Genomic DNA, 21,596 nt, shown 5'->3' with positions numbered 1-21,596 from the left:
TGATGAGGATGGAGCTGCCAGCCAAGAAAGCTAGAGGAAGAACAAAGAGAAGGTTGATAGATGTAGGGAGGGAACACATGAGGGCAGTTGGTGTTAAAGTGGAGGATGCAGGAGATAGGCTTGCATTGAAAAATATTACACGCTGTGGCGACCCCTAACGGGACAAGCCGAAAGGAAAAGAAGAAGAAGAAGAAGAAGAAGCTTTGCTGTTTACATTACACTTTAAAAAGAAAAAGATTATGGCCAATGAATAAATCTGCACCCCACCTGCTGTGGCCGACATGACACTCCCATCTGATCTGAGATGGTTATTCCTCTAATCATGACAGTGACATTCCTAGTGTGCAGCCGAATTATGACATATTATCACCTCCTTAATTTTATATTTAAAATAATAATGAAGTTTGTCAAATCATCATGCCTCAAGTTAAGTCAAGAGTCTGTAACTCCAAGTCAAGCCTCGGGTCTTTTAGTTTTTGTGAAGTCAAGTCACAGGTCATCAAAATTGTGACTCGAGTCAACTCGAGTCCAAGTAACAAAGACTCGAGTCCCCATCTCTGCTTGACGGGTGATAGTTGGGAGTTTTTAATCATAGGGTGTGGATTTATACTGTATATCATGTTCCATCACTGGTCATTGGATGATGGGAAATTCAACATTGTTTAAAGAAGTAACCATATGCCAGGACAGACTCGTCTGGGGTGTTCTTGTGTTGCAGTAGAATGCTAATGACTCATTGTTGTTAAGCGCAATAGTTTGGTGCCTGCGTTGCAGTTATTCTAACAGAGTGGTTCATTAGGTTTTTCACATTTCCCATCGGGGAGACGAGTGGAAAACACAGGCTTAATAATTACTCCAATAATAAAAAGACACAGAGGAGGAAGGAAACATTCAGCCTACCTGCCCGACATCATACTTATTCTCTTTAATTGCTTTTTTGTTTTGTTTTTACCCACAATTGAAATTGCTGCTTTTAAATGTTTTGCTGTATATGAAAAAAAGTGCTCTTCCCTTTGTACGTTTTACACAAAAACAAGGTTACTATTTGAGTCTTACTATAAATGTCATGTGTGTTCCATTCATGACAATAAAACGAATGCCAAAGAAAGACAGCATTCAGGTTTCTAATTTGACTGAATTAAAATGTTTTGCATGTTCCATGGAAATGCTATATAAGCTATTTCGAAATTATAGTGTATAGCATTTAAAAGTTCAGTGAAAACAGATGGACCTAAAACATTTCCCCAAGGACCTTAACACAAAATTGTGTCTGATTGATTGTTACTTTGGATTTAAGTTACGTCAGCATGCAAAATCATGTAGACTTATAGACAAAGGTATTGGATCACAGAGCCAACTGAAAAGTGCAGAAAATATTTGGTCGCCATGAAAAACTTCCTACAAGATTACAAAGTGTGCCTGTGGAATTACACTTGTCAAATTTTTATGAGGATCCCAAAGGTGTTTGATGGGCTTGTTCTTCCACACCAATTCATTGAAGCATGTCTTCATGCACCTTGCTTTGTGCAGTGGGGACTGAAGTAGGTCTTCCCCAAACTGCTCCTTCAAAGAACATGTTGTACAGAGATGAACAATTTTAATTAGTCTAACCAACCTACAAGTGATGAATTCACTGAGTACGATGCTCATCTCAATGCTTATGTCCTAATAATGTATCTTGTCATAAACTAATACGTCCCCTTATCAAATCTGCCCTGAATGTTTCACCTAAATGTAATAATTTTTTTTAATGTGAACTAAAATAGATTATTCATCAATTTACAGCACTATCATGCACTCAAGAGTAGTAGACAGACTGCCTTGCCTTTTGCTTTCCAGTGCCCCCCTTTGGACAAACTTATCAATCAATAAAGCAGTAAAATAGCAAATTTTCCATGTCTCTCCTTTCATATTTTTAAACTGTGCCTGGCACGTTGGCGGAAGTCTGACCTTTAACCTTTTTATGAAGCTAATTCTACACCGAGATAATTTGGCTCAGCATTTGCATGGAATAAGTGATAAGCTCGGGCGCTCTCATTAGTGCCCCGCCGTTCACTTTCTGGCTGGCAGCCTCTTTACCTTTGAGCGCCTTGCTTAAAATGCCAGACAGACGAGTTGGCGTCAGCCAAAAAGGTCTTGGGGAAACGCTACACAAGTCAGCGTGGGTGTCGGCCGGATTGCAGATAGCAAACGATGACCTGTCATTCATTTTCACTCGCATCAATCGCATATTTAACTCACACAAACTTTGGCCCGGGTTCATAAGCAACTACAAACGCTGCATAACATCCCTAATTTTCAGGACAGCGCACTCCCAGCATGCTCCCCTGAACATCAACGGTGCTGCGGTGGAGAGAGTCCGCAGCAGCAAGTTCCTGGGCGTGAACCTCCACTGAGAACTAAGTCATGGTTCCCTTCGCCATACACTCGAGCGAGGAGAAGGAGCCTTTACCCGTTTTGCCGAATGCGGAAGTAGGTTGCACATATACCAGATAGTTACTTAAAACAATGATTAAAAAAAACCAAAAACTTTTGTACTTATGATATGGTAGAGTTAATCGAGCTCAGAGAGCAAACTAAACAGTGAGCATGAGGTAGCATTTGAACAAGACCTGTACTGCTGACATCGCTGCCTCACAGTGCTGACGTTTAGGGTTCAAATTTCAACTCAGGCCCTCCTGCGTTGAGTTTTCATGCTCTCTCTGTGTTTGTGTGAGTTTTCTCTGGTTACTTAGGCTTCCTTTGTTAAGCTAATTGGAAACTCTAAATTGCAGGGGAGTGCAGATGGGGGTGGGGTTAGGTGCCATTTGTCAATTTTATTGTATTTTTTAAATGTGTGCGCGTGTGTGTAAGCCTGTCTGGGACCTTTCATCAATAAAATCTAATGTAACCGTGTTGAAAAAAAATATTAACTAATAATTTATTAAGGAATTAACAAAGTTATACCTGTTTAAATAGGACAGAGAGCATGTGAGAGGGGAGGGGCATGTTATTAGGATTCCACATAGTTTCTAGGCAGCACACGCTTCGCTCTAATATTACTGGCTCCGGGACATGCACTGCTGCATTATGATTGGCTGTTGTATCCCTGTAGAACATGCCCTTCTGCTTCCAGACGGGAAAATAAGTACCGTATTTTTCGGACTATAAGTCACAGTTTTTTCATAGTTTACAGCAACTTATATGTGAAATTTTTAACATATTATGATATAATTTCACGTTATTTTCACACTGACAACCGCAAGAGGACGCTCTAGGCCTGACGAAAGCGACGTAGAAGAGGAAGTGGCGCATTGTCTGCCTCCGGAGTTGGCGGAGTTGTTTAGAAGTGACACCGAGGAGGAAGATTTCATTGGATTTAGTGACTTGGAGTGACACTGATGGTTTGGTAAACTTGTTCGCATGTTCTTTATGCTATAGTAATTTGAATAACTGTTAACAGGCACGTTCTCAGTTCGTTGTTTTTGCGTCTGTAACGTTAGCTGAATGTGTTACGTTAGCATACCGTACACCTATTCAGCCTGTTGTTCTCGATTCTATTTTTATTTTAAATAGACTTTCAAGATGAAATGTTTGTTCTTGGATTTTATTTTGTATTTTAATCAAATACATTTCCCCCCAAAAAATGCGACTTATACTCCAGTGCGACTTATATATGTTTTTTCTTTCTTTATTATGCATTTTTTGGCTGGTTTGATTTTTACTCCGGAGCGATTTATAGTCCGGAAAATACGGTATGTGATTTAAGTGTGGCGGCGTTATGTGGCCTGCGATTGGCTGGCCACCCTAAGTGGTATGGATGGATGGACATGTTTGAGCTGCTCATCCACGAGTGAGAATCAGATTTATCAGACATAAAAGTGTAAACAGAATCAGGGCGCCATAACAAGAAAAGAAAAGATATATAAAACAGGGCAACAATGACTATTTCCCCTGCTTCCCCTCACTCATACACACAAACACAATTTTACAGCCATGAAAACTACTAAGATGCTTTTTACCATGCTACCACACGCAAGTCCGAGCTACCCTTGAATGCACCATATGCCATGGCTCACACACAAACAATCAGACCGATCAAATGTTGGATGAAAAAGCCATGTCAGTTGAGTAACTCTGATATGTTTTAATGTAGACAATGTATGACAAATAAATATGTCATGTTAGCGTTGGGAGGGAAAATGTGGAGTGAGTCGGTAATTGTGAAAAGTCGACCGGCAAGGAGATGTCTGTGTGACTCGGTGGCCCACTGCACTCCAGTCCACACCTTCCAAATCACAAGTTAGCATTTTGACTATGTCAAAGTCAAATCGGAGCCCTGATGAAAGACTGATATTGTTACCTACAGTCTATGAGCTTGCTTGCTAGCTATTTGGATGTAATAAACAAAGCCACTCACTGGTTTGCACATATTTATGGAACATTGTTTGGAAAATTTTTGATCCAAGCATCATATGTTGTTCAGAGTTTTGATTTAAGATTTTGGTGGGCCTTAGGATTTCGAATTGGGCAGACCTGGAACTTGTTGGGAATGATTGGGTTAGTGTTTGATTCCAAACATGTCAGAAAATAGGCAAATATGTAGATCACTTTTCCTAAAGTGGAAGAACATGAATGTCTTGTTTTGCTTAAAACACAAAGGTAACTTATTTGCTTAGACAGAGGACTAAGGAAATCAGAAAGTAGTCCAATTTGATGAAAAATCTGAGGATTTCAAATCTTAATTTATATTTAAAAAGTGGTTAAATTTATTTTCCATTCCTTTCCATCTTGAGACATTATTGGACAGTTAATTATCAGGTCAGTTGTAATTTAACTTAATTGTATTTTAACTTAATAGAAGTTGTGGAATGCATTTTCCTTTTATGATAATGGTTTTGTAAATTCAGTCGTGATCAGGAGTGTTATGAATGTCCATCCATCCATCCATTTTCTGAGCCGCTTCTCCTCACTAGGGTCGCGGGCGTGCTGGAGCCTATCCCAGCTATCATCGGGCAGGAGGAGGGGTATACCCTGCACTGGTTGCCAGCCAATCGCAGGGCACATACAAACAAACAACCATTCGCACTCACATTCACACCTACGGGCAATTTAGAGTTTTTCAATGAACCTACCATGCATGTTTTTGGGATGTGGGAGGAAACCGGAGTGCCCGGAGAAAACCCACGCAGGCATGGGGAGAACATGCAAACTCCACACAGGCGGGCCGGGTGATTGAACCCCAGTCCTCAGAACTGTGAGGCTGACGGTCTAAGCAGTCGCCCACCGTGCTGCCTGTTATGAATGTATTTTTTAGTTATTTTATTTACTGTCCTGCTTCATGAATGTGTCTAACTTTACACTGTCAAAAAATCTATATAAGTACAATTGAGGGCAGAGAAACAATGCTATGCTGTGGATGGAGAATGTGAGGTGGACTACCTTCTAAAATCCATCCATCCATCCATTTTCTACCGCTTATCTGAGGTCAGGTCACGGGGGGAGTAGCTTTAGTAGGGACGCCCAGACTTCCCTCTTCCCAGCCACTTCATCCAGCTCTTCCGAGGGGCTCCCGAGGCGTCCCTGGGGTCCCCTGGGGACGTGCTCGGAACACCTCACCGCGGAAGCGTCCGGGAAGCATTTGAATCAGATGCCTCAGCCACCTCAACTGGGTCCTCTCAATGTGGAGGAGCAGCAGCTCTACTCTGAGATCCTCCCGGATGACCGAGCTTCTCACCCTATCGCTAAGGGAGAGCCGGACACCCAGGGGAGGAAACTCATTTCGTCCACTTGTATCCGGGATCTTGTTCTTTCCGTCACAACCCATAGCTCGTGACCATGGGTGAGGGTAGGAACGTAGATCGACCGGTAAATCGAGACCCTCGCCTTTTGGCTTAGCTCCTTATTCACCACAACGGACCGATACAAAGTCTGCATCACTGCAGACGCTGCATCTATCCGCCTGTCGATATCCCGTTCCATTCTTCCCTCACTGGTAAACAAGACCCCAAGATACTTGAACTCCTCCACTTGGGGCAGGATATCATCCCCGACCTGGAGAGGGCACGCCACCCTTTTCCGACTGAGGACCGTGGTCTCAGATTTGGAGGTGCTGATTCTCATCCCAGTGAGAGTTGGATATCACGGGTTGATGAAGCCAACAGAACCACATCATCTGCAAAAAGCAGAGATACAATACTGAGGCCACCAAACCGGATCTCCTCTACGCCTCGCCTGCGCAGAGAAATTCTGTACATAGAAGTTATGAACAGAATCGGTGACAAAGGGCAGCCTTGGCGGAGTCCAGCCCTCACCAGAAACGAGTCTGACTTACTGCCAGCAATGCGGACCAAACTCTGACACCGCTCATACTGGGACCGAACAGCCCGTATCAGGGGGTTCGGTACCCCATACTCCCGAAGCACCCCCCGAGGACTCCCCGAGGGACACGGTCGACAGTCCACAAAACACATGTAGACTGGTTGGGCAAACTCCCATGCACCCTCGAGGACCCTGCCGAGGGTGTAGAGCTGGTCCACTGTTCCACTGCTAGGACGAAAACCACACTGCTCCTCCTGAATCTGTGATTCGACTTCCCGACGGACCCTCCTCTCCAGCACTCCTGAATAGACCTTGCCAGGGAGGCTGAGGAGTGTGATCCCCCTGTAGTTGGAACATACCCTGCGGTTTCCCTTCTTAAAAAGGGGGACCACCACCCCAGACTGTCAATCCAGAGGCACTGTCCCCGATATCCATGCGATGTTGCGGAGGCGTGTCAACCCGGACAGCCCCACAACATCCAGAGCCTTTAGGAAGTTTAGGAATCTCATCCACCCTCGGGCCTTGCCACCGAGGGGCTTTTTAACCACCTCGGTGACCTCAACCCCAGAAAGAGGAGAGCCCGCCTCAGAGACGCCAGACTCTGTTTCCTCATGGGAAGGTGTGTCGGTGGCATTGAGGAGGTCTTCGAAGTATTCTCCCCACCGACTCACAACGACCCCAGACCCCACTACAGTTTTTTATTTATTTTTTTGTCACCTTTTTTATGCCTTTGGTGTTTGCATGTCTTGTATAACATTAATACATGAAAAATCTGAAAAGAATGTGATTTTATCAAAGAAGACACACGCACACACACACAAAACACATATTCCACGAAGACACTTTTCACTCTTTCCTCACAAGGTGCACCTGTGACAGAGAAACGTGTATGTGTCAAATTTATGTCTCTGAGTTGAAAATCCGTAGCTGGCGAGGATCTTTGTGGCCAGATGAGCGACACGCTGAGAAATCGACACGAGCAGTCACAGCTTCTTGGCCAAATCATTAGCAGCGCTGATGGCAAAAAAAATACACCTGACGTGTTGCATGGTTACAATAGTCATTACCCGGTTTCGCCTCTCATAATGAAGAAGGTTCTACTTATAGCACTGTTTTGAGTGTGCGTTTATTATTATTCTGTCCTAACATTCAGATAGTTTTCCCGTGATGTAACGTACCGCCATATTGGAGGTTGACGCATTGTTCTGTTCCAGGGCTTATTGAGTGTTGTAATAGAGAAATTTTATTGATATCCAATGTAAAAAGCCTTTTGGGGGGGTGAGGGGTGATCAAGCATCCCTGAATTGAATCCCAGTAGCCCTAAAATTTGGGATATTATTTTTTTTTTACTGTATGTCCTTTTTAAACAAGCAATAAAAGTAAATAACCATGCAGTAAGAAATAATATTTTAACACAATAAAATATACATTTTTTTACACCCAATACCTCCCACTGCTCCCTGACTCAGGTCTGAGTGCCCTACAGTCTGACACAGTACCACTGTCATAAGTTTTAATTAGAATGAGAGAAGTCGGCTTTTGTGTCATGTGCATGTGTTGATAAAGCCAAAGTGCTACTAACAAGCTGAATGAATCCCCATTAACATTATGGGTTCTAGTTTCATGACTAACGCAACTCCAACGTTGCGGTTGGCGTAACTGTGCGAGGAGGCAAAATAGACCAGGTTTTGGTCATTTCGTGGACTGGTGTACCCCCAACGCATTTAAAAGTGGGACGTCCGTGGTGATATGGGCATTTTCACACTTGAATTTGTGAAAGATTGTTTTTTTGTTTTTGTTTTATTTAAATATGACTGATGACTGAAAAATTACCATCATTAATTTTTTTATGGTTATGTTTTGTTTAGTGATAATGCTTTTCTGAAATGCCTGACAGTTCAATTTGAATCCAGTTAAAATAAAATTAAATGTGTTTCCGCTGGTCCTTCATGTTTTCTTGAAAGAACAGAATTCTGCCTGTTTAATCAAACATATGAGCTGTGTTTTCTCATTTACGAAATAAAAATAGGGCTGTGAATTTCAAAATAAGAGCAAGTAAATAAAGTATAACCCTATTTCCAATGAAGTTTGGGCATTGTGTTAAACATAAATAAAAACAGAATACAATGATTTTCAAATCATGTTCAACCTATATTTAATTGAATACACTACAAAGACAAGATATTTAACGTTCAAACTGATAAACTTGATTGTTTTTAGCAAATAATCATTAACTTAGAATTTTATGGCTGCAACACGTTCCAAAAAAGCTGGGACAGGTGACAAAAAAGACTGAGAAAGTTGAGGAATGCTCATCAAACACCTGCTTGGAGCATCCCACAGGTGAACAGGCTAATTGGGAACAGAACAGGTGGGTGCTATGACTGGGTATAAAAGAAGCTTCCCTGAATTGATCAGTCAGTCACAAGCCAAGATGGAGCGAGGTTCACCTCTTTGTGAACAAGTGCGTGAGAAAATAGTCGAACAGTTTAAGGATAATGTTCCTCAACGTACAATTGCAAGGCATTTAGGGATTTCATCATCTACAGTCCATAATATCATCAAAAGGTTCAGAGAATCTGGAGAAATCACTGCATGTAAGCGGCAAGGCCGAAAACCAACATTGAATGCCCGTGACCTTCGATCCCTCAGGTGGCACTGCATCAAAAACTGTGTGTAAAGGATATCACCACATGAGCTAAGGAACACTTCAGAAAACCAATGTAAGTAAATACAGTTTGGCGCGACACCCGTAAGTGCAACTTGAAACTCTACTATGCAAAGCAAAAGCCATTTATCAACAACACCCTGAAACGCTGCCGGCTTCTCTGGGCCCGAGCTCATCTAAGATGGACTGATACAAAGTGGGAAAAGTGTTCTGTGGTCCGACGAGTCCACATTTCAAATTGTTTTTGGAAATTGTGGACGTCGTGTCCTCCGGGCCAAAGGGGAAAAGAACCATCCGGACTGACGCAAAGTTCAAAAGACGGACGCAAAGTTCAAAAGCCAGCATCTTTGATGGTATGGCGCTGTGTTCGTGCCAAGGGCATGTGTAACTTACACATCTGTGAAGGCACCATTAATGCTGAAAGGTACATAAATGTTTTGGAGAAACATATGCTGCCATCCAAGCAAAGTCTTTTTCATGGATGCCCCTCCTTATTTCAGCAAGACAATGCCAGACCACATTCTGCACCTGTTACAACAGCGTGGTTTCGTAGTAAAAGAGTGCGGGTACTAGACTGGCCTGCCTGCAGTACAGACCTGTCTCCCATTGAAAATGTGTGGCGCAATATGAAGCGTAAAATATGACAATGGAGACCCCTGACTGTTGAACAGCTGAAGCTGTACATCAAGCAAGAATTGCAAAGAATTCCACCTACAAAGCTTCAACAATTAGTGTCATCAGTTCCCAAACGTTTATTGAATGTTGTTAAAAGAAAATGTGATGAAACACTGTGGTAAACATGACCCTGTCCCAGCTTTTCTGGAACGTGTTACAGCCATAAAATTCAAAGTTAATGACTATTTGATAAAAACAATAAAGTTTATCAGTGTGAACATTAAAAATATTGTCTTTGTAGTGTATTCAATTAAATATAGGTCAAACATGATTTACAAAGGCGGCACGGTGGCCGACTGGTTAGAGCGTAAGCCTCACAGTTCTGAGGACCCGGGTTCAATCCCCGACTGTGTGGAGTTTGCATGTTCTCCCTGTGCCTGCGTGGGTTTTCTCTGGGCACTCCGGTTTCCTCCCACATCCCAAAAACATGCATTAATTGGAGACTCTAAATTGCCCGTAGGCATGACTGTGAGTGCGAATGGCTGTCTGTTTGTATGTGCCCTGCGATTGGCTGGCAACCAGTTCAGGGTGTACCCTGCCTCCTGCCCGATGACAGCTGGGATAGGCTCCAGCACGCCCGCGACCCTAGTGAGGATAAGTGGCTCAGAAAATGGATGGATGGATGGATGATTTACAAATCATTGTATTCTGTTTTTATTTATGTTTAACACAATGTCCCAATTTCATTGGAATTGGGGTTGTATTATGTGTTCAAATAAAGTGCTTAACTTCAGAATAATTGTTTGAAAAAACTTACGAAATACAGATAATACTTCATGTTTTAATCATCTGGGTAGAAGCAACATCGATGCATTGTAAAAATGTATTATACATAGGTTGAAGGGTTTTCCAGAATTTTTAGGTCAACTTTGGGGTTGCGTATTATACATAGGTTGCGCATTATACACAAGAAATAACGGTAGTCTCCCAAAAAGTGATACACTATGCTTTTTCATAAATATGGAAAATGAAACTGCATTAAAATATATATTACAGTAAAATTTATTTTGCCTGGCTGGTAACTCAGCAGCCCAAAACCTCTGATCCTAGAATCGCCCCTGGGTGAGTTTGGCTGCAACAATACAGGTAGGAAATACATTTCACTGTTTTCCATCACCAATTTTTAACCAATGCAAAAAGACTGAACATTTGTTCGGGAAAAGATGGACACCGTGGCTTTTCTGACTCAGCAGATGGTGTTATACATCATTTCCCATTTTGAAAACTGAGAAGTTGTATGAAAGAGTGGAAAATCCCATCAAATCACTGAACCCCAATTGATTGAACAGGATTCCAGATATACTGTTTATGGTATGTGAGTCAGTTCATGCATCTTTTCCTGTCTTTTTTGCACGTTTCATATTCTGAAGCGTGTAAATGGCCTCAGTTCACGCTGAAGAAAATAGCCCTGATGTTGGCATATGTCATCCAGTCTTCATTATGTTCGTCCCAGTTATGTCAAAAGCTGTTAACATGCTGGTAAATTGTTCTCTAGTGGCTTCCTTTTCTACCTGTCAATCCAATTAGCAGAGTGTGTAATTGCCCAATGGCGCCGTAGCGAAATTAGCCAAGCCTTTGTCAGACAGATCAGGTTTTGGTAAGATTTTTCTATGTTGTCAAATATGCTTTGTGGAACTGATTTGAGGTCATTGAACAATTCCTCTTACAGATGGGACCTGCCATTAACCGTGCTATACAGCGCTGCTAGTACAACAGATCCTAGATCCAAAAATTCCATATATATGATACACAAGTGTGACACTGTACAGTTCTACTATCAATATTTTATGTGTAACAGAAATAACATAGATCAAATAGAAACACTGTCATAGCCATAGATAGATACTGTGGATATCAAATGAGATACCAAAGATGTCAGATGAAGGTACCATAAAAACAAAGATGTCAAATGAAGAGATCATAGATTTGGTATTCAGAAGTGTGGCATCGATATTTGATGCTGGTTTATCAATACTTTATCAGAACACATAACAAATACACAATATTCTAATCACTGACCTCTGTGCCATCAGCATGGCGATATCGTCTCCACGCTCGGCCCGTGTCGCTGTAGAGAAGCATGTATGTGCTGACCCAGTCCCAGCTGTCGTAGCATCCCTGCGTGGCCACCGCTGTCACCTCCATCTGCTCCCTGAGGTCCAACTGGAACCACGGCTCCTTGTCGCTCGCCACCGGAGACCAGCCGCCGGCCCCTAACGGTAAAAATCAATGGCAACATTGATTTGGGCAACTCTTGTGGTTTGAATCTGAGTCACTGCTAGAATTGTGTTGCAGTTGTGTCACGTTCTCATGTGTGGGAGCTGGGAAGTCGGGTGGAAGGTTCAAATGGTTTGATACAACTCAGTGAGCCGTTAAAAGAAATGTGACGAACTTTGAACTCAGCTATCTGAAACGTCTGGCGTCAGATGTCCTTAGAAATCCAGCATGTTCTTCCTTTCAGGTTAAAGGCATAAATAAAAAATATTTATTTATTTTCCACATATTAAAGAACCTTAGACACTAGCTACTTCAAAGGCTTTATATATCGATCCATTTTTTTTAATACTCATTATAACTCATTAAGGTTGCGGGTGAGCAGGAGCCTATCCAAGCTGACTTGGCTTGTGGGAGGGAACACCCTTGACTGATCAGAGCATAAACCCTTCAATGTGTACCTCAAATACATGTATTTGGAATGTGGGAGGACTAGAAGAAAATCTATGCAACCACAGGTAGAACACGCAATTTCCAAGATTTTAATCAGGAACTGCTCGACTGTGAGGCAGATGTTTTAACCACTAATCTACACTACATTATTTTAGGGATGAAATAACATAATACAAATGTTTAAATATGAACTAAGTAACTAACTAACTAACTAACCTTCCCCTGAAATGTTAGTGAATTAATGGCAAAACTACATTGTACTGGAAGGCATGAGCTTGTGGATGGAGCGAGGTTCACGTCAATGCATGTCTTCAAAGAAAATGTTTCACTACGGAGGAAGAAGGCGGAGACATGAAGGGACAATTTAATGTTTAAACATCTTTAAAAAACAACAACACAACAACAGCCGAAGTACCAGCTGGTCTCAGCACAGACACTCACCGTCTCTCCTGTGCAACTTCGCGTGGTGGGCGGCGTAGCTGACTGACGACTGCGACGAGCTCTGAAAGGACGAGCGCGGCAGTGTGGACACCAAAGGGCCGTTGCAATTATCTGTCGGGGAACAACAACAAGAGAGTGACAACAGTGACTTTTATTTTTAGTCGCATGTAAACAATGCAAATGAGCTGGGATGGAATTAATGAGATGCAAAAAAAAAATTCTTAATTTGGCTGTATTAGAATAACCCTTTGAAATTTTTTCACTTGCATATTCACATACATAAACTGCATCACACTGAGATTTTACTCATGCTCAATGATGCCCTCATTCTTCGGTGACCATCTTTGTTTTGGTTTTGGTCAACATCAACAATGACCGATACAGTGGTACCTTAATTTCAAGTTGTTCGAGTTACGAACAGTCGCTTGGTCGATGTTTTGCCTCGTGTTGTGACCCAAAATTTCATTTGGGAAACTGAATGTTACAGTCATCAATGCACTTTCAGCCGTTTATTAAATGGGACAAACGGTACAATACACAAACACAAAATGAAAACACTCTCAAGAGGCATTGAGGATAAGCTCACATTGAACAAACTGGCCAACCCGTTCATTATGCCCTCTAAAGGCACACATAAACACACACAAACGCTACAGCGTGTGTGTGTGTCTGTGTGTGTTTGTGTGTCTGTGTGTGATTCTGTTAGACAATTGGCTTTATTACATTTTATGAAACTATTTTATCTACATTCTCTTTTACTATATTTTGTGTTCATATTTATATATTACAATAAAGTCTTATGTTTGTTATTAAAAACACAACAAAAATGTGTCGTGTTTTTTGCCAGGGCTGGAATGGATTAATGGCATTTCAATTCATTTGAATGAAAAAAAGTAAATCATTAAAATTTAAAAAGTAAATTGTTTTTAATATTGATAGTCACCTTTTTAAAACTTGTATACAAGAAAGTTACAATGTTAATTTAAAACCCATTACAACATACTGTAAAACAAAATAAAAATTCAAAAAACCAAAAACAAAAAAATTGGCCGATTTTGTTTTTTTTTTAAAATGATTTTTCTCTCTGTTGCAAATTTAATCAAAAACTAAAGGACAAAGTATGGTACTACAGTCAAATATTTTGTCTGTAATTTATATACTAATTGTTGTAAGCGTAAAGAGACTAAAAAATACGTTATTTTATATTTTTTAAATTACTCAGCCGATTAATCAATTATTGGAATTTTGTTTTGCCAAATATAGGAATCGGCATCGGCCTAAAGAGAAAATCAATATCGATCCCTGTTTAAAACATCACCTGTAAAATTTGTTTTAGAATGGCAACAGATTGACACTGGAACAGATTAGTTCCCTAAAGTTACACGAGGAAAAAAATGCTAGGACTTTCCAAACCAGCATTCTGAAATACATTGTGTTCAAATCTTATACACTGTTATTGATTTTTGCATCCATGCATCAAACTTCAGTGTTGAGCAGGACTGTTTGCCCTGACTTGGACTCATCCACTTTGCTGCATGAGGGTAGAAAATGCAGGAAGTTGTGAGCTGTGGGATGAGTCGGTGCAAAGTGTGTCTTTACCTGTCGGCGTTGCAGCTTTGAAAGCGAGGATTAGAGAAAATAACAAGGCTGCTTCACTTATCCAGCTCTCAGATGCTTCAAACAGTCTATTAACCCATGCAGTGACCCTTCAAACGAGACACAAAACGCTCCCTCTGAGTATGTGCGTGTGTGTGAGTGTGCACATCAGCGTCCCATGTTGCAATGCAACATGCGGGAGCTGATTCAGTCTCGCCATCCAAACCTGTCAATCGCACCCCCTTTTCCCCCCCTCCCTTACTTCTGCCCTCCCTCCCTCCATCCCTCCCTCCCTATCTCCCTCCCTCCCTCGCTTCTTGCTTCCTACATCCCCCACCCCGCCACAATGAGAGTAGCCAGTCGAACAACAGCAGCCACTTCCCAGCTTGGATTAACTGAGTTGTTGCATTCAGGCCCAGAATGAGAGAGTGTAATGAAAACTGGCGCCAGTTTGATTACAATCATCGCTCCATCACTGTGCGTCTCAGAGGCCTTTGCCTCCAGGCTACAAAAAGCCGTATTAGTCTTGGTCAAGTTCGTTTATTTATTTCTTTTCTCCCGGCAACAGGCCGTCCATCTGATGAACGATGCTGACAGAATGTGCTCCCTTGCATTTTGGAGCGTCCCACCGCATTCCGACTGACCCGGTTTGATTGCACTCGCACGCCGAGAGATTTCTCCGCTAATCCTGATTTCCAAGTGTGACTAAAATGGATCAAGCCGTCTTATCCCGGGACTCAAATGGTTGGCGGGGCGGCAACTGCACTCACAGATGTTCATTGGAGGGAGGGGGGGAATGAGAGCGCTGGCATGGCATCTTGACACAGCACAGCTGGGGTTATTATGCAAGCACTGGGCTGGTAATCTGTCAAAAGTATCCCAGGTCCCACTTTTGATCCCCTTGCTGGATGAGCCTCCATCGTCTTATCTTGCTTTCCATTTGTTTTCATTCACAACACTTCACCGTAAAGACTTGGCTGAGCTTCATGTTTGTTCTGCTATGGATTAGGGTTATTATACCTTAAAGAGGAGATTGTACTGTATGCACGGTGGCCGAGACCTGTCACAACAGGACATTAAAACTCACATCACAGCGACATTAAGGTACAACCGAAGTGAGCACGGGACTCCCTCCGACTGTATAATTCATAGTGTCAAAATCATGGCCCCTGGGTCCAGATCCGGCCCGCCACATAATTTAATGTGGGCCGCGAAAGCAAATCATATGCTTCAATTTCATGTCTCTTGCTAAAATACCAAAATTGCAGATTGTCTTCACTTTTAATAACGTTGAGCTATTGCAAGCATTTCTTTGCGAGCAATCCCCCTTCTCAAATAAATAAAACAATTTTGAGAAAACAATTATTAACTGGCCTCTGATTTCAAAATTAGTTATCCATCAATTTGTTGTGTATATGTAATAATAACAGGCAAACATATAGTACATTCATGTGGGTTCACAATAGGGATGTTTGATACCACTTTTTTGAGACCGATACCAGTACAAGTATTCACTCTTGAGTGCTCACTGATACAGAGTAACTGATACCAATACCACTTGTACTTTTGATACATAAAATTTCAATTAACACAATGACAGATAATTGTGAGCAAAGATCTTTCTTTCTTACTGATGCATATAATGATTCACCGATATGTCAAACCGCATTGTAGCAGCAACTACTTGCGTGGTGGACTTACTCGATGTCAGGTTTGTTTGCCTTAAGTAGTGGTGGCTGGTATCAGCAGCCTTCACAAGTACCCAATACCTTAAATTAAGACCTAGTATAGGTTATAGGCTAACCCTAACCCTCCCTTGGCCACCGTCATAACGAACCTCAGAGAGAAACCATAACTACGATGTAAATGTTAAATGGACTGCACTTATATAGCGCTTTATCTACACTACCACAGTGTCCAAAGCGTTTTACAAAGTCTCAAGTTCACCCATTCATACACCAATGAGCGACGACTGCCACGCAAGGCGCTGCCAGGCCCACTGGGAGGAAGTAAGGGTTCAGTGTGTTGCCGAAGCACAGTTGGACATGCAGACAGTCGCAACCGGGAGAAACCCCACGCTGGGAGGGGGAGAACATGCAAATGCCACACAGGCGACAGGCGAGGCCAGATTTGAACCCAGGTCCTCAGAACTGTGAGGCAGATGTCTTAACCAGTCGTCCACGGTTCCCCTGTTCTTTACTTCATTCATAAAAATTAAAAACAGTGGGTGAAATTTCATGAATGCATCTTTGGATAAATTGTTTTGCAATAATAATTAGGGTGTTATACATCATTTCCTGTTTTTTATTTTGTATTATTATTCCATATTTAATGTCTTTGTATTCCAGCTTGAGTGATTTATTTTTTTGTTTGTTTGTTTTCAGATATCCATTGTTAAAATGCTTTCTAAAATATTTTATTATAATAATACAATCAAAATATGTTGAATATCGTTTAATGTTTTGAAATGTGTTTCTTTAGGTCTTGGTGATATGGGTATAGTGAGGTATTTAGTTACAATGCCAACTTTAATTTTATCCTTATTAAAGACAAAGGGATGCCCATTGGTCCGTCAGCAATATGAGTCTCCGGTAACCCGGAACGAATTATACAGCCGGAGGGAGCGGGAGCTCACTTCCGGTGTGCGTTAATGTCTCTATGTTGTGGACTAATGTCGTGACCTTGTGGCATTTGCATTTCCATTCTGTGTTAACGTCATTGTGTTGTGGCGTTTGCAATTGTCGTGACCTGTCTTGGCCACCGTAAGTATGTCTTCGACAAGTTAATATTGTTCCCAGTTGTTTTAATAAAATATATGAGACATGCTTCTTGGTCAAACTAACCCGAGGATCTAGAATTAGTTATCACTCTCTTCTTACAGTCCTTTTCAAATCAGACGTTTTTGGGGAGCCGTGCTGTCTCATGCAAACGAGCTACCGCTCCACGTAACATGCTTTAATCAAAATAACGCAAGGATCAGGAATTATATTACACCGTTCACCCTCTCTTTACAGCCTTTTTAAAATCAGATGGGATTGGGAGGTACTGTCCTGCTTAACACACACTTCTTTTTTTATCCTCTTTTTACAGCCCTCTTGAAGGCTGGGCCAGTCCAGGAAAATGAGCCACTACTATGTGCGACATGCTTTGATTAAAATAACCCAAGGACCAAGAATTACAGCACAGTGTTCACCCTCTTTTTACAGCCTTGTTGTAATCAGATGTTTTTTGGCGGTCATTTTTCCTTTTATTTTTTCTTTACAGACATGACAACGTCACACAATTGTGCATACCTTTAAAACAAAAAACACCATGAACATTGGATTATAGATGACAACACAAATGTTTAAATGACTCAGTTGGAAAAGAACATGTCTAGTATGTTTTCTATGAGTTTCAGCCATCCTCTGCCCATTTCTTATGGTTACTACATTTGGAAATTCGAACCATCAGGATTTGTCAACAAGGTGGTGGGTCTGGTGCTGATTGAACATTTAGGAAAACGATACCATTCCCAAAACAATTAATTTAAGTCTGGGGGGGGGGGGGGTGCACAGGGAGGCCAAGCACAGCGTTAAGGGACCACTGACCACCCCCTAGAACCGCCACTGTCGCAGATATGCAATAATTGTAGGTAAATGAGAGTGATCGCACGTGTTGGCAGTTGGAAACAAAGAAGTGAGGATGAGTGATTGTGACACAGAGATACACTTAATTGGTTAGACAATGCCATACTTTCCTCACTTTTACTTCTACACCTGTAAATTCACTGCTTCCCAATACCTTTGTCCACATTAGTGTACAGCATCATGTACATTCTGTACGAAAATCCTCAAACAGGTATCTAAAACAACAATCAGAGCTAATCTGGAGTGGAGTTCCTCAGGGAAATATTTCCGGTCTACATAAATCAAGTTTGATTGCGCCTTGTCCTTGAAAGGACATAATTAAAACTCCATTTATTCCACTTTTCACTTCCTGCATGTGTCCCAATACCTTTGTCCACATAGGGTACTGGCATAGAGTGCTATAGGCAAGGTTATTTGCATAACACATTTCAATTTCAAAGGCAACTCAGTGTGCTTTACATAAATGAAATAAAAGAGCAAAATAAGACAAGTGAAATTAAATATTTAAAATAACTATACATAATTAACTGAAGTACGTAGCACAGAAAATAATCTAAAACTATAATGCAATGGGGCAAAAAAATCTGATTAAGACTGTTATTATAAAATATGAATAAACCTACAGTACGGTGAGAATAAAGGTTCAATCATGAAAGGATTATTTTCTAAGTTTTGGGTAAACCAAAGTTTATGTTATTTTCCAGAAAAACAGTGAAATCGCACATTTCCAACTTCTGACCAGGAAACATGCATTGGATTGTCGCTAAAAGTCCGTTTCAATATTTGTACCTTGATGTCAGAAATGCAAAAATCGGCTGTAACACTGCACATTAAAAAGACATATGCAAAATATTTATCTGTATTATTAGTAACACTGTACTACATATCATTCATCACAAGAGGTTCTGCATGGAAGTTGGTGTATAAATGTGATGCAAAATTGTCAAAGTATGACATTATTATGAAAAGCAGATTTGGAAAATGATCAGCTTTTACAAAAAGGTCACTAACAAAACAAAATAAAATAAAATAAATAGCATCTTATCACAGTCGGCAGCCATGTTTTTGTTTTGTTGATTAGAAGGCTTTGAAGTCAACCCTCATAAGCTGCAGACTTCCGAGCAGCCTGAATGAAATGCAGCATGCATTGGCAGTTGATTCAAGTCTTGTGCTGTATCAGGTCTAATAAATGCTGCTTGAACGTGTTTAGTTTGCACTTGGGGCTCCCTGAGCCAAACTGAGTCAATAGATCTTTCTTTCTTTTTATTCTTTACACATACCAGTGATGTCTCCTGGGCCTAAACCGTTTAGTGATTGGTGGACTAGTGTTAACACTTTAACTTTATGTATTGTTTAACTAACTGGTAGCCAGTGAGAAGACTAAGAAGTGGAGTGCACCGCAGCTTCTTCTTCTTTTCCTTTCGGCTTGTCTCGTGAGGGTCGCCACAGCGTGTCATCCTTTTTTATGTCAGCCTATCTCCTGCATCCTCCTCTCTAACACCAACTGCCCTCGTTTCTTCCCTCATTACATCCAACAACTTTCTCTTTGGTTTTCCTCTAGCTCTCTTGCCTGGCAGATCCATCTTCATCACACTTCTACCAATATACTCACTATCTCTCCTCTGGACATGTCCAAACCATCGAAGTCTGCTCTCTCTAACTTAGTCTCCAAAACATCTAATGTTGGCTGTTCCTCTGATGAGCTCATTTCTAATTTTATCCAACCTGGCCACTCCGAGAGCGAACCTCAGCATCTTCAATTCCGCCACCTCCAGCTCTGCTTCCTGTTGTATTTTCAGTGCCACTGTCTCTAATCCATACATCATGGCTGGCCTCACCACTGTTTTATAAACTTTGCCCTTCATCCTAGCAGAGACTCTTCTGTCACAAAACACACCTGACACCTTCCTCCACCCGTTCAAACCTGCTTTGACCCATTTCTTCACTTCCTTACCACACTCACCATTGCTCTGGACTGTTGACCTCAAGTAGTTGAAGTCCTCCACCCTTGCTATCGCTTCTCCCTGTAGCCTCACTCTTCCTTCTCCACCCCTCTTATTCATGCACGTATATTATGTTTTACTTCAGCTAATCTTCATTCCTCTCCTTTCCAGTGCATGCCTCCATCTTTCTAACTGTTCCTCCACCTGCTCCCTGTTTTCACTGCAGATCACAATGTCATCCGCAAACATCATAGTCCACGGGGATTCCAATCTAACCTCATCTGTCAGCCTATCCATCACCACTGCAGACAGGAAGGGGCTCAGGGGTGATCCCTGTTGCAGTTCCACCTGCACCTTAAATTCTTCTGTCACACCTACAGCGCACCTCACCACTGTTCTGCTGCTCATACATGTTCTGTATTATTCTATTATTCTAATTCTCTTCTTTGCCACTCCAGACTTCTGCATGCAGTACCACAGTTCCTTTTTGGGTACTCTGTCATAGGCTTTCTCTCGATCTACAAAGACACAATGTAGCTCCTTCTGATCTTCTCTGTACTTTTCCATCAACATCCTCAAGGCAAATAATGCATCTGTGGTACTCTTTCAAGGCATGAAACCATGCTTTTGCTCGCCACACATCTACTATTCACATCTGTCCTGAGTCTAACCTCTGCTACTATTTCCCATAACTTCATTGTGTGACTCATTAACTTTATTCCTCTATAGTTCCCACAGCTCTGCACAGCACCCTTGTTCTTAAAAATGGGCACCAGCACACCTTTCCTCCATTCCTCAGACATTCTCACCCGCTAGAATACTATTGACAAGCTGGTCAAAAACTCCACAGCCACGTCTCCAAGATGTGTCCATACCTCCACAGGTATGTCAACAGGACCAACTTCCTTTCCATTTTTCATCCTCTTTAATGCCTTTCTAACTTCCCCCATACTAATCAATGCCACTTCCTGGTCCACCACACTTGCCTCTTCTACTCTTCATTGTCTCTCATTTTCCTCATTCATCAACTCCTCAAAGTATTCTTTCCATCTATCCAGCACACTACTGACACCAGTCAACACATATCCATCTCTATCCTTAATTATCATAACCTGCTGCACATCCTTCCCATCTCTATCCTTGTGTCTGGCCAACCTGTAGAAATCTTTTTCTCCTGACCAGCCAAAGGAAATTACGTCACTTTGTCCTTATATAGTGGGGGAGGGAACTAACCCTAACCCTAAGGACAAATAGCCATCTATAATATTGTACTTTAGAAAAACAGAGTAATAGAAAGTAAAGAATTAAAGAGCTTGCGCATTGTGATTTGATACTGCGATAAATGTAATTGTCCTGTTCCTTCTGGTGTGCTTGCCTTGGCCAACGTGAGGCCAAGAATAAGAAGAATAGACTTCTTCTACTATTACTACAGTACGTGACTTAGTAAGATGCTGTAATATTAGTAATTTTTTTAGGGGTTAAAGAACATATTCATGTGACTATTGTCCGTATTATTTAACTATGTGTTTCTTATTTTATATTCCTTGCTTCGAAAAACACGACTATCGATACTAACCGTTAGCATCAGCATGTCAATGCCATTTTCCATTATACAGTGTCTGAAATAAGTATTTAACATTTCACCATTTTTCTCATTAAATATATATCCAAAGGTGC

At 41.4% G+C, this 21,596-nt stretch overlaps 1 protein-coding gene across 1 annotated transcript in view; it reads right to left on the bottom strand.

Annotated features, from left to right (window-relative positions):
* The window catches only part of LOC133410850 (contactin-associated protein-like 5), a 152,712-nt gene that overhangs the window by 105,154 nt on the left and 25,962 nt on the right, over positions 1–21,596 (bottom strand). Inside the window, exons 2-3 of the mRNA XM_061692422.1 lie at positions 12,752–12,862; positions 11,663–11,856 (exon numbers count right to left, since the gene is read on the bottom strand). Coding sequence (XP_061548406.1) covers positions 11,663–11,856; positions 12,752–12,862 — 305 coding nt within the window. The remainder of the gene's footprint in view (positions 1–11,662; positions 11,857–12,751; positions 12,863–21,596) is intronic.

Source organism: Phycodurus eques, chromosome 12, assembly GCF_024500275.1.
Source record: "Phycodurus eques isolate BA_2022a chromosome 12, UOR_Pequ_1.1, whole genome shotgun sequence".
In the NCBI taxonomy this organism is placed as follows: Eukaryota; Metazoa; Chordata; class Actinopteri; order Syngnathiformes; family Syngnathidae; genus Phycodurus; species Phycodurus eques.
Note: the sequence above shows the minus strand (reverse complement) of the source record. Positions and strands in the feature narration are given on the sequence as shown.